This window comes from Stomoxys calcitrans, chromosome 5 (genome assembly GCF_963082655.1).
Source record: "Stomoxys calcitrans chromosome 5, idStoCalc2.1, whole genome shotgun sequence".
In the NCBI taxonomy this organism is placed as follows: Eukaryota; Metazoa; Arthropoda; class Insecta; order Diptera; family Muscidae; genus Stomoxys; species Stomoxys calcitrans.
Window position 1 is genome coordinate 110024933 of NC_081556.1, and position 17804 is coordinate 110042736.

The following is a 17804-nucleotide window of genomic DNA, read 5'->3' on the forward strand; positions in this document are numbered from 1 at the left end:
TGGGGGTTATATAAAGATATAGTCCGATATAGGTTATTTTCGAACGTAGCCTTTGAAAAAAAAGAATCTTTGTAAAGTTTGGGCTCAATATCTTTATTTTTATAGACTGAAGTGTGATTTCAACAGACGGACGGACGGACAAACGCAAGGGTATGGCTAGATCGTCTTAAATTTTTACGACGATCAATACTTTATAGAGACGGAAGTGAATATTTCGATGTGTTGCCAACGGAATGACAAAATTAATGTATCCACAACCTTCGGTTGTGGGTATAATATTGAATAAACGATTTCATGGGTTCTTATGAAAATTAAAACTGGACAAAGTCTTGTATTAAGACCCCATTTCCATTCAAATTCTGATTTCAAAATAATCTACGGTTTAACGAAATTTTTCCACGAGCGTAAAAAATCAATGCACTTTTAAAAATGTCCACATGTTGGCATTAATAGCCTATTAGTAGATCAGAAAACGAACAAGTTGTTTAGTTTTACGATTTAAGCGTGTTATAGTCTGGCTCGTGTCTCCCTCGAGCTTAGAAATATTTTGTTCTCATTTCCCTTATGGCTTATAGAAGAACGATTTAACGGTTGTTTTTGTTATTTTTGGAGATCGTCGAGTCGAGTCGTATGTAAGCCATACTCTCAGTTTCTCTGTGTCTCTGCCTTCGTGCTCATATTGTTGAAATGCGTTCGATTGATGAATGAATTCAACAAACAACAATCGGGAGATTGTTATTGGCCAGTTTTAATAGAGCGACGGCACGTGCATCACACAGCGCTTGTTGCTGCTTCGTCTACTAATCGAACGATATGTGTACACATACGAAAGAGTCAGTGAGTGAAAGATATCTGCGGCGTTGTTCGGTTCGCGGGTATCAGGCAAATTATTCAAATCATTGTAGCGCCATAACGACACTTGTCGTTATCATCATCGTTCATTCATTTATTTTTGCCGCTCCCCGCATTTCAAGAATAAAATATCAGCGGTCATACCAAACATCTGGCAGACGTTCGGTGTTAGCCAAACTTAAAAGATGTTTTAAAAGTAAAAAAAAAAAACGTTTCAGTAACGAACTCAAACAAGATTCCATACACGAATAATTTTCAAATTTGACTAATATCAAGTGGTGTTGTTCAAATGATACTTTAATTCTTTAATAACAAAAAATAAAAAAAAAATAAACAGAAAACTAAAAAACCTCTTATCTGAGTCAATAAAAAAATAAATTCAATATTTGCTTTAATTTGAAAAGAGGCAATTAGAAAAGTGTGTTAAACCGGTGTTGCGTATTGGAAAGAGTTTGCGAAATAGTGACGTGCGAAAAGTTCTACTTTTAATCTGTTGGTGTAATTTAAAGCCATAACCATTGCTAGCTGGTTAGTGCTATTTGCAGAACCTCTAACGGAAAAGGTAAAAAAATTAAATGAGTTATTTTGCATATTGCCTATAAGTGGTACATATTGCAATTGTTATAATTATTGTTGTTCTCCAATATTACGTACAAAATTGCAAATTAAAAATCAAATAGCAAAATAAAACAACGAAGTTTGTTTGAGACCTTAACAGTGGAATTTTTGGCCCAGAGCAATAAATACTGCATACATTATCAGAATAAAATCGAAATATATCATCTTAAAGGACAATAACAACCTACCGTAAGTGCTTGGATCCTTTGTGATTACAAAGCTGCTAAAAATAAGAACCGACAGTTAGTACCAATATTTACAGAAAGAGCAAAATTCCTGGGTGTTTTGCTGTACAGGAAATTGAACTTCAAATTAAACATTTTGGAAAGGGCAAGAAGTGCAACTCTTGCCCTATACACCTGCAAGAGAGCCATTGACAATAGTTGGGGTTTAGACAGCACGTCATGCATTGGTTATACACTGCAGTTGTCAGACCTATAATGCTACATGGTGTTGTGGTCTGGGGGACGGCGCTTCAAAATTCCACCTAATGTTCAATACTCAACCGGATCCAAAAGGTTACCCGACCACTGCAGTGTGAATCAAGCGAAGATCCTTGCAATTAAGGAAGTGGTGAAAGGGCTAAGATATAATGTCATACCGATGATTGGCATAAATATCTTCTTAGACAGCCATTAAATCTCTGGAGAACGTATTTCTGAACACAAAACCGCCCTCGACTGTCGCAGATTTTTTAACGAGATTGCTGTTCACATTCACCTGTTCTAGCTGCCGGGCCACAGAGATATCCCAGGCAATTGTAAAGCGGGCGAGCTTGCGAGACTAGGAACTACCTTATACATTTTAGGAGAACTGCAATCTGTGGGTATGCCTCTAGCGACATGTAAGCTTGGTCTTAAGGATCAGGCCCAAAGGGCAAGTAATGATAAATGGCCACAAAGTGGGGGCTGTGAGCACTCCTAAATTATGTGGCCTAATCTAGACTTAAAGAAGTCTCAGACATCTCAGTCATTGTGTCCGTCATAATAGGCCACTGTCTGATCGGAAAACATGCTTACAAACTAAAGGTTGCCAGCAACGACGTTGATTAGCGGATATGAACATTTGCGAATTGTTGGGCTTTATTAAGCGATTTAGCTGGTATCACAATGGACGAAAACGTCTAAGTGAGCCTGATGGCAGACTGCCACTTTAACCTAAGATCTTTAATGCAATATGGTGTTGTAGCCTTGTGTACGGCGCTTTAATTATCCACCTACTGTTCAATACTCAACTGAATCCAAAGGATGGCTTGTTTGTGCGTCACAGCCGTACTGATCCTCAGACACCATATGATGCAATGGATTTGATGCCTAATGCCTCTGGACATTGTGGCCAGACAATTTGCTGCGACCACTACGGTGAGGCTAAGGGAGCTTTCTCTTTGGTCATGTAATGGCTACGGACACTGTGTTATCCTTGACACAATGTCCGATGTTCCAGGCAGTGTGAATTACGCCCAACCTGAGCCGCTTTTTGATAAATAGTACTGTACCACTATTCCTGAATTCCTGATAGAAACGATTGGAACTACGATGTCCCTGGTAACAGAAGTTACGTAGACTTCTATATGGATGGTTCCAAACTAGACGACCAGGTGGGCTTTGTGGTGTACTCTAAAGATCTAGAACTGGTCATATCGAACAGTTTAGCCGACCACTGCAGTGTGTGTCAAGCGGAGATCCTTGCGATTAAGGAATTGGTGGAATGGCTAAGATGTAATGTCATAACGACGATTGGCTTAAATATTGTCTCAGACAGCAGGCAGCCATTAAATCCCTGGATAACGTATTTCAAAGTACAAAAACCGCCCTCGGCTGTCGCAGACCTCTCAACGAGATGGTTGAACAGTTCAAAATTCACCTATTCTTGATATAGGGCCACAGAGATATTCCAAGGAATTGTAGGGAATTTTGCAGAAGATGTGAGAATGGCCAGGTAGAATAGATTATAGAAATCTGCCGTGGAAGTGGGTAGATTCTGAAGTTCAAATGACAGACTTCAATCAGGCTCACTTAATCATTTCCATCCATAGTGATAACACAGAAATAGACGAACTACAGGAACAGAAGATCCATTTAACCATCGAGATTGCTTGAAAAAGCCCAACAACTTGCGTACATTCACAGCCACTAATTCTGATAAGGCCTCAAAAAAGTGACTACCTAAAGTGGGACTCCATCTCAAATAAGTAAAAGCGCGCTAAGTTTGGCCGGGTCGAATATTGCGAACCCAGCACCATGGATTCTGCTAAAAATTTATACAAACCAAATTTAGTTGAAGGGCATAATTTTAATCTACATACCAAACTTCTGTCAAACCAGAAAAATTAAGCTTCTAGGACCCGAACAGGGATAGTCGAAAGACCGATTTATATGGGAGCTATATCAGGTTACAGACCGATTTAAACCGTACTTATCACAGTTGTTGGAAGTTCAAAGAGAACAACACGTGCAAAATTTAAGCCAAATCGGAGGAAAATTGTGGGTTCAAGGAGCTCAAGAAGTCAAATCGGGAGATCGGATTATAATGGATCTATATCAGGTTAAAGATCTATTTGGACCGTACATAGCACAGTTGTTGAAAGCCATAACAGAACACTTTGTGCAAAATTTCTGCAACATCGGACGAAAATTGTGGCTACCAGGGCCTCAAGAAGTCATATTGTGAGATCGGTTTATATGGAGCTATATCCAAATCTGAACAGATATAGCCCATTCGCAATCCCCAGCGACCTACATCCATATTAAATATCTATGTAAAATTTCAGCGGCCAGCTTTATGCGTTTGACCACTATCGGGATTTCGACAGACGGTCATGGCAAGATCGAATCAGAATGTCGAGACGATTCAGAATATATATATACTTTATGGGAATGCAGATCAATATTTCGAAGTGTAACAAATGGAATGACTAGATTAGTATACCCCATCTTATGGCGGTAGGTATAATAAAATATTAGCCTGGGACCCCATAAAGTATATGTAAATATTCTTGGTCATCGATGAACCAATCTTGATAGATCGATCTAGCCATGTTTGTCCGTCCATCCGTCTGTCTGCGACAATCATCATAGCAGTTGAATGAATAAAAATATCTACTTTCAATTTTGCACTACTCGTTGGGGGGCAAATGGGCCAAATCGGTTCAGATTTGAATATAGCTCCCATATGTATTGGTCCTTCCACTTGACTTCTTGAGCTCCTAGAAGCTGCAATCATTATCTGATTGGGCTGAAATCTTGCACACAGTGTTCTGTTACGACAATCAACGATCGCACTAAGTATGGCCTGTAGCCGATCTCCTGATTTAAAGTCTTGAACCCCTAGATAATGTAATTATTATCGGATTTAGTTGAAATTTTGCGCGTAGTGTTCTGTTTTGACTCCCAATAATCGTGCTAAATTTGATCCGAATAGATATATAACCTGATATAGCTCCCATATAAACCGATCTCACGAATTGAAATCTTGAGCCCCTAAATTCCTCAATTTTTATTTGATTTGGGCTGAAGTTTTACACATTGAGTAAAGTTACGATTTCCAACGGTATGGTCCCATATAAACCGATATCCCGATTTGAGTTCTTCATCATTTAGAAGCCGCAATTGTTGGCCGATCTAAAATTTTGCACGAAGTGTTTTGTTATAAATTTTCATCCATGGTATGTTTGGTCCAAATCAGTCTATAATCTCATTTGAAAACGGAATTGCACATGAACGTCCCATTAAGAAACAGGGACAAACTTCTCCCATATCAAAGAGTGCTGTCTGATTCAAGTTCAAGCCCAATGATGAGGGCCACTTTCTACAGCCGAGGCCGAACGGCGTGCTGCAGTCCGAAATTTGTGTCGCAGTTTTCATCCGATCGTCTTCAAATTTGGTACAGGCATGTTTTTCGGACTAGAAACGAAGCCTATTGAAACTGAAAAAAATTGTTTCACATTTGGATGTAGCTCCCATATATATATTCGTCCGATTTGCAGTAATAATGCAATAAAATGGTCATATGTTAACCGATTCTCAACAAATTTTAGCAGGAAAGATTTTCTCTTTACTCTTGATATTTCCAGCGAATTTCATGGAAATCGGTTCAGATTTATATATAGCTTTCATATATATATATATTAATATATCGCCCGATTTTAACTTCTGGTGCACATTAAGCGCATTTATTGACCAATCTTGCCAAAATTTGGCACAACGCTTTCCTTGACGACTATCACAATAACTGAGAAGTTTGCTTGAAATCCGTTCTAATTTAGATATAGCTCCCCTATATATATTTGTCCGATTTTGTGAAATATTGCAATAAAGTGCCGATTTGTTAACCGATTCTCTCAAAATTTGGCTGGAGAGATTTTCTTATGACTTTCGACAATACAGGTGAATTTCAAAGAAATCGATTCCGATTTAGATATAGCCGTATATCGCCCGATTTTCACTCCAAGAGCCACTGCAAGCGCATTTATTGACCAATCTTACCAACATTATTCTCAATGCTTTTCTCGACGACTACCACAATATTTGAGAAGCTTGCTTGAAATCGGTTTAGATTTAGATAAAGCTCTCATACATATGTTCGTCAGATTTTGGGTAATGTGCAATAGTGTTGTCATTTGTCAACCGTAGTTATAACAGTTTTAATATATGTGCCCGAAATTTGATACGAATTCAGAATTGGATATAGCTCCCACATTGTACTTATAGGGTAGGTGTCGGGTATAATACAATCGGCAGCGCCCCACTTTTGTCCTTCCTTATTGGTTTTAATTTGTGGGCTGGCACTTTAGGCGGCAAAGTCGTTGCAAATACGAAGCATGTCTCGCTCAAAAGTTCAAAAACAAAAAAATTAAAAGTTTAGTATCTTCGAAACCAGATGAGATATTGATGACCTTATGAGGATTTGTTTCTAGCACTATACATCAACATTTATGGAAATCGGACCACAATGTAGTTTTGATAATCCGAACAAATTTTCGAAATGGTGAGATAACCAACTTTGGGGGCCTTCCAAGCCACCCTGGCTCTAAATTTCAAAAAGTTTTTCTACCCGTTCTCAAACTGCAGTTTTTACTAGTTTTTTTTTCTCGAAACTCTCTCACTGTGGCACGTGAAAAGAGCGTCCTTCTTACCAGTGCTCGTTTGTTATACACATTGGGGTATACTAATCTGGTCATTCCGTTTGTAACACCTCGAAATATTCGTCTAAGATCCTATGTTACATATATATTCTTGACCTTTTTGACGTTCTGAGTCTATCTAGTCATGTTCGTCTGTCTGTCGAAATCACGATAGCGGTCGAACGCCGAAAGTTAGACGTTTGAAATTTTGCACAGATACATAATATTGATGTAGATCATTGGGGATGGAAGCCGCAATTTCCCATATAAACCGATCTTCCGATTTGACTTCTTGAGCCCTTACAAGCCGCAATTTTTGTCCGATTTGGCTGAAAGTTTGCATGCGGTGCAAACAACTGTGGCAAATACGGTTCAAATAGGCTCCCACGTGAACCTGATATGGCTTCCACGAAAACCGGTCTCACGATCATCCTTGTTCGGTTCCTAGAGCTTTAATTTTTACTGGTTTGACAGAAGTTTGGTATAGTAGAATAAATTTATGCCCTTCAAAATCCATGGTGGTGGGTTTCCAAGATTGGGCCTGGGAAAACTTACCACGCATTTACTTGTTGTTTCTAGAACCATTTGTGTTTGAATGAAAAGTCCTAAAAGCTGATCAAAATAAATTAACCAAAAAATTTCATAGTTATTCTGATTAGCATTATCTACAGAATTTATATTTGTTATCTACATACATCTATGTGATATATCCTCTCAGTCCACCACATACAAATGTTCAGCACAAATTTTCAAAAATCACTTTATCCATTCTACCTCATAGTAATTGTGCAAATATTGAGTTTCTTACTATGATATTTACCCCGCATAAACCGAACTCCATTTATACTGCATTAGACAGGCATACGTTTTCTTTTTTTCTAATAGCCATGAATTAATACAATCGAATATAACAATGACCTATAATTTCGAATTTAAAGCCAGCTAATAATCATATAAAATACCCTAAACGAATTTCTTCAAATTATGTACATCACGCCCCTATTTCCATAATAAAAACTTAACAACTGACCAATCAATCGATTAGTGAACAACACAAAGTCACTATCTTAGTGGACCCACCATAAGCAAGCTAAGCTGCGACATTGCCGTTGGCCAATAATCAACAATAGCCCTTTAAAATTTTATTATGATTTCGAATTGATAGCTCTTGTCAACAAACTCAAGACTGAAAACAAACGCCAGTTGAAAAGAGACCGATACATCTTTGATTGTCGATAATCACACGAGCCGCCGAACTCATTTCACAACGGTAGCTGATTTGAATTTAACTGCCCTCTTAGGCGCCATTCCAAAAATAGAAATGATCATTTTGGACACTAAGCAGTGATCGTTCGGAACCGATAGCTCAAAGATGTTAGATGTTTACTTGTTTTGGAACAATAAAACCCCCCCAAAAATATGAGGCAGGGTAAAACCCGATTAGACAATTCAATTTTTTAATAGAAGTTGACATCATGCTAAGCAAAGTGGCATAATAACTTAATCAAAAGTTTTATCTGAAAACATACAAGCCCTCTGGCTCTGTCCATCATGTAGCCATTAATTAGCAACATTGTAAAGGAGAGGCTTAAAAGATTAGCTAAAGTCGAGAAAAAAATCACAAAGCATGCAAATTTAAATTGGATTATGCTGATCTATGAATGAAGGCATCTGCATAATTTTCCCATAATGCCTCATTAATTACGAATCCAAATGGTTTTAAAATGGTCAAATGTGTTATTAAGCATAAATCTCATCATGATGCCAGAGCTGGTGCTGATTGTTTTAATATATCCGTTATGCAAATTTGTTTTTAAAATTCTATTAATAACTCTTTTCGTTTCTTTATTTTCCAGATATCCGTTTCCTTTGCCAAAAGATGACAAATGTTTTGCTAAAATGTCTGCTAATGATTATAATCCCATTGGCGTATGCCCTTAGCCAGGCTCTTACCACACCATCGTATGACAGTTCTGGCTATGAGTATAAACCACCACAGCCCAAAGTTTGTAGCCCATATGCTGGCTGTATGCTGGGTAAACTTATGCCAGGATATCGAATTGAAAATTTTGAAGCCTTTTTGGGAATACCGTATGCTTATCCCCCAATTGGAGAGTTAAGATTCAGTGTAAGTGTTTAATTGAATTTTATTTATTTAGAAAAAAATCAAAACTTAAAATTTTGATTCCCAAAAGATCTGCATCCCGGCTTATACTTACCTTTATAATAGAAAAACTCATACTTATAGAGGTAAGTATGAGCCCGGAATCCCTGAACTGAAAATTTCATGGATCGTATCTTGTGAATTAATAGAGGAGTTGAACGAGTGCTGTAGATTCTACTGGATGACTCTTTAAGTACCCAAAGTTTCTTAGAAACATACTGGAAGATAACATTACTCAAACAGAGACCAGTTCCGAAACTCTCATGGCTCATTGATGAGCCATATTACCAGCTTTTCTAAAATAAATGGGGCAAACAGGCCTCCTCTCCCTACTCGGCCTCTCGGGTGGATTTTAAGGATTGTGGAAAATTAGGGAGGTTTTTGTAAAATCTGTCCACTCCTTGCCCATAGACAATAGATCTCTTTTGCCTTTAAGCCTCACGAGAAACTAGAGCGGTATATCAAACGGGTCTAGACAACATTCATGCAGATACGGTAGCAAATGCGGTAAATAGCTGCCGGGTGAATAAAGTCCTGGGAGTACAACCGCCTCTCATTGTACCTGAAGAAATTGACCTCCCCCGGCAAACCAGAGTAGTTCTGGCTGAATTATGATCCGCAGATGCCGCCATCTGAACACCTACAGATCAAGGACTGATGCCAATGTACAGGATGTATGTCTCGATTGTGACCTGGGACCACACGACACATGTCACCAGTTTAATTGCCCAGCCAGACCCATTCGAGTCCAACCCAGCTCCCTCTGAATGCACCCAATGGGTATAGCTCATCTCTTTCTTCGCGTTGCAAACAAATGCAAATTGCAAATTGTGCCCATAAACATTCCATTAAGGAACAGGGGCAAACTTCTCACTTATCAATGAGTGCAGTCCGATTCAAGTTTAAGCTCAATGATCAGAGGCCTCCTTTTTAAAGCCGAGTCCGAACGCAGTGCAGTGCGACACCTCTTTGGAGAGAAGTTTACATGACATAGTACCTCACAAATGTTGCCAGCATTAGGATGGGAAAACCACCGCTTACAATTTTTTCTGATGGTCTCGCCAGGATTCGAACCCAGGCGTTCAGCGTTATAGGCGGACATACTAACCTCTGCGCTATGGTGGCAAACAAATGCCCAAAGTTATAATAGCGTGTTCCACAGTTTTGTGTTGTAGGGTATAACAAGTAAAAATGTGCTAAATTCGGCCGGGCCGAATCTTGGGAACCCACCACAATGGAATCAGCTAAAAATTTATACAAACTAAATTTAGTGGAAGGGCATAATTTATTCTACATACCAAAATTCTGCCAAACCGGCAAAAATTAAAGCTTGTAGGAACCGAACAAGGATGATCGAGAGATCAGTTTACATTGGAGCTATATCAGGTTATGGACCGATAGGACCGTACTAGAATGACTATTACTAGTCATTATAGAATGCTACATGCAAAATTTTAGGGAAATTATGCAAAAATTGCGGCTGGTAAGGGCTCAAAACGGGAGATCGGTTTATATGGGAGCTATATTCAAATTCGAATCGATATGGCCTATTTGCAATCCCCAACGACTTACATCGATAGTTAGTATCTGTGCAAAATTTCAAGCGGCTAGCTTGAAGCGTTCGACCTCTATCGTGACTTCGGCAGACGGATGGACGGACATGGCTAGATCGACTCAGAATGTCAAGACACTCAAGAATATGTTTACTTTATGGGGTCTTAGAGCAATATTTTGAGATTTTACAACGGAATAACTAGATGATCTTATGGTGGTGGGTACAAAAACGAGCACAAGGTAAAACGCTACAAGTTCTAAACTTTTTTCACATGATCTTACACCAATGCGAAAAAAATTGGATTCCAAAGAGGAAAGACGTTGCTGCGTTTGCCGAATGAAGAAAATTACAAAAAAAAATAGTAAAAAAGTTTTCTTGTTTTTCAAAATTTGTTTTTCAACATTTGTTTCAGTACATGGTGACTTGTACTGTACAAACTGCGACAGTTTATATTGATTATACGACATGGTGGATGCTCGCTGTTTAAAATGGTGAAGGGCACAATAACAAAGTTGAAAGAATTTAATATATAGCAAGCTTAAAGTAACAGCTGATAACTGACAGAAGAAAGAATGCAATTACAGAGTCACAAGCTGTGAAAACATTTGTCAACGCCGAAGTAATCCGCAATTACTTTTTGGGCAACCCAATATATATTCTTGATCGTCATGACATTTACTAAATTACCTTGTGGTAAGGGGTAGGGTCACGGACGAACATATATATGGTTGCTATATATAAATCTGAACCGATTCTAGTGAATATAGGACGCTAACATAGGGGTGACATAGCTAAATCTGAACTCATTTCTACAAAATTCAACAGCAATATCGAGAGTTATAAGCGAATCATTCGTGCCAAATTTTGTAAGAACTGGTTAATAAATTACCAATTTTTAGGTATATTAGTCCCAATCAAACGAACATATGGGAGCTATATCCAAATACGAATCGAATTCTTCCAATTTCAATAAGGCCAAAAAGATCGTAAATTTGAAGATGATCGGGTGAAAAATGCAACCTTTACTTTGTACACAAATTAACATGGACAGACAGACGGACATAGATAAATTGAATCAGAAAGTGATTATGAGTCGATCGGTTGATTTATCAATGGGTCTATCTCTCTTCCTGTTGGGTGTTACAACCAAATGCACTAAGTTATAATACCCGGTGCCACAGTAGTAATGTAGGGTATACAAAATTATATTAATGAAATTTCTAAAATAGTTAAAGTGACTTTGCTATATTTGATAAAAAATGTGTTTGTATGAGTGACAGTAAACCCCGAACGATCAATAAAGTGCAATGAAGTTGCTTACACTGTACGTGTGTTGTTCTTGTTAATTTTTTCTATACCTGCGGGATAGAAAACTTTGTGCGGATATGCATTGGCAGTGATGCCAACAATTTACCAACAAAAAGCGTAATAAAAATTGTAAAAAGGGTAAAAAGAGTAAAATTTTGTGCTAAAATGAGTAAACAAGCACTAACACCGGGTTTTGAAAATTTTTGCAAATAGATTTACAATAGCAAATTTTTTCCTTGAAATATCAAGGAAAAAATTTGCTTTGTAGCTTAGCGTTTGGATTATTCTTGAAATAAGTAAAAAAAATCAATCAAAATCACGACGAGTGAACGAATTGACAAAAAATAATGTGTCGTCGTATGTATTCTAATCGTCCATCTGAGGATTTTATTGAGGCATCAGAACGCCGAGGTTCAAATCGCGGGTGGAACACCAGGAAACATGTTCAGTGAAAATATGAAACTTTTCTTTGAAGAGGTGTCTTAAGCAGCGCTTCGTTTGGACTCGGCGAAAGTGGTCGCTGATCATTGGGTAAAACTTTCATTGGATTTTACTCAATGATTTGAGAGAAGAACATATACCCCATTCTTTAATGGAATGTTTGTGGGAAAATTTATGTTAAACGAAATAGGCCAGCAAATGCTCCACATAACAAGATGAAACACTCAAACTTAAAAAAGGGTAAAAAACACCAAGAGAAATGCAAAAAAGCATCCATCCCAAAAGGCACTAGGCCTTTTTATACTCCCCACCATAGCAAGGGGGTATACTAATTTCGTCATACCGTTTGTAACACAGCGAAATATGCGTCTAAGATCCAATAAAGTACATATGTTTCTGATCATCATGACATTTTAAGACGATTTAGACATGTCCGTCCGTCTGTCCATTTGTCTGTCGAAAGCAAGTTATCTTTCGAAGGAGCAAAGCTAGACGCTTGAAATTTTGCACAAATATATTTAATTCGTATAGGTCAGTTAGAATTATAAATAGGCCAAATCGGTCCATGTTTTGATATAGCTGCCTTATTAACCGATCTCGGGTCTTGACTTTATGAGCATCTAGAGAGCGCAATTCTTACCCGATTTGGCTGAAATTTTGCACGTGGTGTTTTGGTATAATTTCCAACAACTGTGCTAAGTATGGTTCAAATCTGTTGATAACCTGATATAGCTGTCATATAAACCGATCTGGGGTCTTGACTTCTTAAGCCGCAAGAGGGTGCTATTCCTATCCTCCTATCCGATTTTCCTGAAATTTAGGATGAAGTTGTTTATAATAACTTCCAACAACTGTAACAAATATGGATCAAATCGGTCTATAACCTGATATAGCTGTCATATAAACCGGTCTGCGATCTTGATTTCTTAGGTCTCTAGAGAACGCAATACTTATCTGATATGGCTGAAATTTTGTGTGAAGTTGTTTGATATGACTTTCAACTATAGTTCTAAGTATGGTTCAAATCGGCGCATATCATGATGTAGCTGCCATATAAACCCATCTGGGATCTTGACTTCTTAAGCCTCTAGAGGGCGCAATTCTTATCCGATTTGGCTGAAATTTTGCATGAAGTTGTTTGGTTTGACTTCCAACAATGTGCTAAGTATGGTTCTAATCGGTTTATAACCTCATATAGCTGCCATAAAAACTGATAATTGATTTTGACTTTTTGAGCCAATAGAGGGCACAATTCTCACCCGATTTGGCTGAAATTTTGCATGAGGTTTTCTGTTATGACTTCTAACAACTGTCATTAACCTGATATAGCTGCCATATAAACCAATCTTTGATCTTGACTTCTTGAGCCAATAAAGGCGCAGGTCTCACCCGATTTGGCATGAGCTTTTCTGTTATGACTTCCAACAACTGTGGTTAGTATGGTTCAAATCGGTATATAACCTGCCATATAAACTGATCTTGGGTCTTGATTTCTTGAGTTTCTAGAGGGTGCAATTCTTATCCGATTTGGTTGAAATTTTGCATGTACTGTTTTGTTATCACTTCCAACAACTGTGCTAAGTACGGCTTAAATCGCTTCATAGCCTGATATAGCTCCTATATAAACCGATCTCCCGATTTGACTTCTTGAGCCAATAGAGGGCGCATTTATGTCTTTCAACAATTGTGCATACTATGGTTTGAATTTGTACATCGCCTGATATAGCTGTCATATAAACCGATCTGGGATCTTGACTTCTTAGGTCTCTAGAGGGCACAATTCTTATCCAATTAGCCTGAAATTTTGCATGAGGATTTTAGTTTTGACTTCCAACAACTGTGCTAAGTATGGTTGAAATCGGTCATTAACCTGATATAGCTGCCGTATAAACCGATCTTTGATCTTGATTTCTTGAGCCAATAGAGGGCGCAGTTCTCACCCGATTTGGCATGAGGTTTCTGTTATGATTTCCAAAAACTGTGCTTAGTATGGATGAAATCGGTTCATAACCTGATATAGCTGCCATAAAAACCAATCTGGGATCGTGACTCCTTAAGCCTCTAGATGGCGCAATTCTTATCCGATTGTGCTGAAAGTTCATACAATGTATGTCTAATATGGTCTTCAACGATCTATAGCCTAATACTGTTCCCATATATAGCTGCCATATAAACAGATCTGGTATCTTGACTTCTTAGGTCTCCATAGGGCATAATTCTTATCCAATTAGGCTGAAATTTTGCATGAGGGTTTTAGTTCGGACTTCCAACAACGGTTATTAACCTGATATAGCTACCATATAAACCGATATTTGATCTTGACTTCTTGAGCCAATAAAGGCGCAGTTCTCACCCGATTTGGCATGAGCTTTTCTGTTATGACTTCCAACAACTGTGCTAAGTATGGTTCAAATCGGTACATAACCTGATATAGCTGCCATATAAACCGATCTGGGATCGTGACTTCTTAAGCCTCTAGAGGGCACAATTCTTATGCGATTTTGCTGAAAGTTCATACAATGGCATCTCACATGACCTTGATCGTGTATGTCTAATATGGTCTTCATCGATCTATAGCCTAATACTGCTCCCATATAAACCGATTTCACGATTATGTTTCTTGAGCCCCTCCAAGGCCCAATTCTTATCCGAATGGACTGAAATGTTACAAAATGACTTCTACTAAAGTCTTCAACATTCAGTTCACTTATGGTCCGGATCGGACTACAACTTGGTATATCTCCAATAGCGTAGCAATTACTATCCGTTATTCTTTTTGGCCTAAAAAGAGATACCGCACAAAAAACTCGACGAATGCTATCCATGGTGGAGGGTATATAAGATTCGGCCCGGCCAAATTTAGCACGCTCTTACTTGATTTTGTTTCCACTAGATAGTGGCTTTTCGGGTTTCTGGTATCCTAAAAGGCACCAAATTTAGAACGAAAAGCACTAAGTTGGCATTCCTGGGCATTGGTGTTTATTTATGATGAGCATTCATTGTGTCGTATAATCGATTCAATTGAGTTTCAAACAGTATACGCCACCGTGAACTTAAATTTGTTATGAATAATTGTTTATACACGAGTATGTTTTTTTTTTAAAACCCACCACCGTATAATGAGGGATAACTAAATTCGAGAGACATACAAATTTTCATTTCTTACTAATTTGTTCAACATCGTGAAAATCTTAGTGAATAAAAGTCCGATACTGAAAATTTTTAGCAAGAGAGTCTTTTTTTATTTTTTAAATTTGTAAAAGGCAATTAAAAATGCATGTCCTACAACAGTGTTTCGCTCTGCTCGTCTAGAACCAAGACTATGACACCAAATTATTCCTCAGGGTTATGATTCAAGAAAAACCCCAAAACTTTTTTTTCTTACAGCATCCAAAAGCCTATCCTCGCTCATTTGAAGTCATTAATGCCACAGAAACCAAGTCTGACTGTATACAAAAGAACACATTAGTGCCCAATCCCCAGGCCAGTGGGGCAGAGGATTGTCTCTATTTGAATGTATATAGGCCAACAGTAAGTTAGTCGGCAAGCAACATCTTACTTGAATACTCTTAACCATATTTCTCTTTTCCCTTTCTTCCTAGCACCGCCATTCCAGGGACAAATTACCGGTCATGGTCTACATACATGGCGGAGGTTGGTTTGCTGGCTCTTCCCATCCCGCCCTGGTGGGTCCCGAATATTTCATGGATACCCAGGAAGTTATTTTGGTTACTTTCAATTATCGCTTGGGTGTCTTTGGCTTCTTATCCACCGAGGATGCAATTGTGCCCGGCAATTTTGGTTTGAAAGATCAAACATTGGCCCTTAAATGGGTACAAAAGAATATTGTGGCCTTTGGGGGAAATCCCAATCAGGTGACAATATTTGGACAAAGTGCAGGTGGTGTGTCAGCTCATATGCATATGTTAAGCAAACATTCTGAAGGTCTGTTCCAAGGAGTCATCTCTATGAGTGGTCCAGCAAATGTGCCATTTGGCATACAACCCAATTCTTTGAAATTAGCCCGCTTGACAGCCAAATATTCGAATATAGACAATGCCAATGAATTGAGTACAGCAAAATTGGTGAAGGCCCTAAGGACAGTTGATGTGGAAACTTTACTTAAAGCTGCTGATGCTATAAAATACTGGGATGTAGATCCGCTAACCGTTTACAGACCGGTAGTTGAAAATTTCAATTCCAGTGATGCTTTTTTCACCGAGAATCCAACGGATATATTTAGACGAGGAGATTACAAAGCTGTGCCTTTTATGACTGGAATTGTGCCTGGCGAAGGAGCTGTACGTGCTGTGGCCATTCTAGAGCAAAAAGCATTGCGTAAAGCTTTCGACGCAGATTTCGATTATCTTTTGCGAGAATTTTTGGAGCTGCCACCTCATTTTAATAGTTCACGTCTGAGGATGACTATAACGAGGGTTATTGATGAGTACTTTGAGGGAAGACATGAGCTGCTAAATCAAGGATTTGTTGATGTAAGTAAAAGAATTTTCAAGGTAAAATTGTTTAAGGATTTAAACAAATTACTCTACAGCACATTAGGTATGTCGAAAATGTAGAATTTCGACTAAAATCCCTGTAGGGAGTTTAAGGCACTATACAGCAAAAAAAAAAAGGAAGATTTGGCAGGCCTAACAAATTTCCAAAATACCGAGTTGACCAACTTAAAGGGCCTGACAAATGGATCCCGGAAATCCTAGGGACTTAAAAAATTGCATACGATCTCGCTTACAACTCAGCTCTAAAACTCTGAGGAGACCGTTGGATGCGAGAAGTAAATCTTTTTCTGGTAATGGTGCAGGACGAAAAAATTCTCTTTTCTATTTCCTTGCAAACGTAAGACTATTGCTTCAAAATCGCATAATTGATAATCGAAAAATTCAAAAAATCCAACGTTAGTTTGCAATTGCTGCAACTTCCTTAGTTTTGCAAACTTCATCGTTTTTCAGATACCGTTGGATTTGTGAGGAAAATCTCTTTTCGTAGCGGCGCTGGATGAGGCAATACTGAAAAGTTTTCTATGATAAATATCGCAAAAACCAAAGTTTTTTTTAAGTAAAAATTCAAGGTTGTTTTTAAGGTCAAAAACGCTGTAACTCCTTCGTTTTTTTGAATATTGAAAATATTCAAGCATTCCGCAGTTCGAAATTCGATGACGATTCCATAAATAAACAGATTTAACTATAATTTCAAATTTGATTTTTTTTTTGCATTTTTTTACGAAAATTTTAAATTTTTGATCCAAAAAAATTTTTTGAGTTGAGTACACAGTATTGAAGATTATGGCAAAAAATTTGGATTAACAAGCTCAAAATCGCATAATTCATATGCGAAAAATTCAAAAAAAATCAAGGATAGTTTGAAGTTGAATTCGTGAAGAAACGCCCTTTCCATAATGGTGCTGGACGAGAAGCAGTGCTCTCTCATATTTCCTTGAAATCGTTAGAGTATCGCTTCAAAATCGCATAATTAATAATCAAAAATTTCAAAAAATCCCAAGGTGAGTTTGCAATTGCTCTAACTTCCTTAGTTTTGTGAACTTCAACTGGCCTTTTTTGTGGGGATTTTTGACCACTATCCAGCAAAAATTTTACAAATCGGACCACAAACAAAGATTTGGCAGCCTCAACAAATTTTTAGAATTCCGAGGTGACCAACTTTAGCGACCGGACAACCCTTGAAATTTTGCACACGATCTCGACAATACCTCAGCTCTAACCGTTCTA

At 38.1% G+C, this 17804-nt stretch overlaps 1 protein-coding gene across 1 annotated transcript in view; it reads left to right on the plus strand.

The window, feature by feature from the left end:
• LOC106096357 (uncharacterized) overlaps positions 1 to 17804 on the plus strand; it is a 59613-nt gene that overhangs the window by 39567 nt on the left and 2242 nt on the right. The window contains exons 6-8 of the mRNA XM_059369902.1: positions 8449 to 8720; positions 15448 to 15591; positions 15663 to 16553. Coding sequence (XP_059225885.1) covers positions 8449 to 8720; positions 15448 to 15591; positions 15663 to 16553 — 1307 coding nt within the window. The remainder of the gene's footprint in view (positions 1 to 8448; positions 8721 to 15447; positions 15592 to 15662; positions 16554 to 17804) is intronic.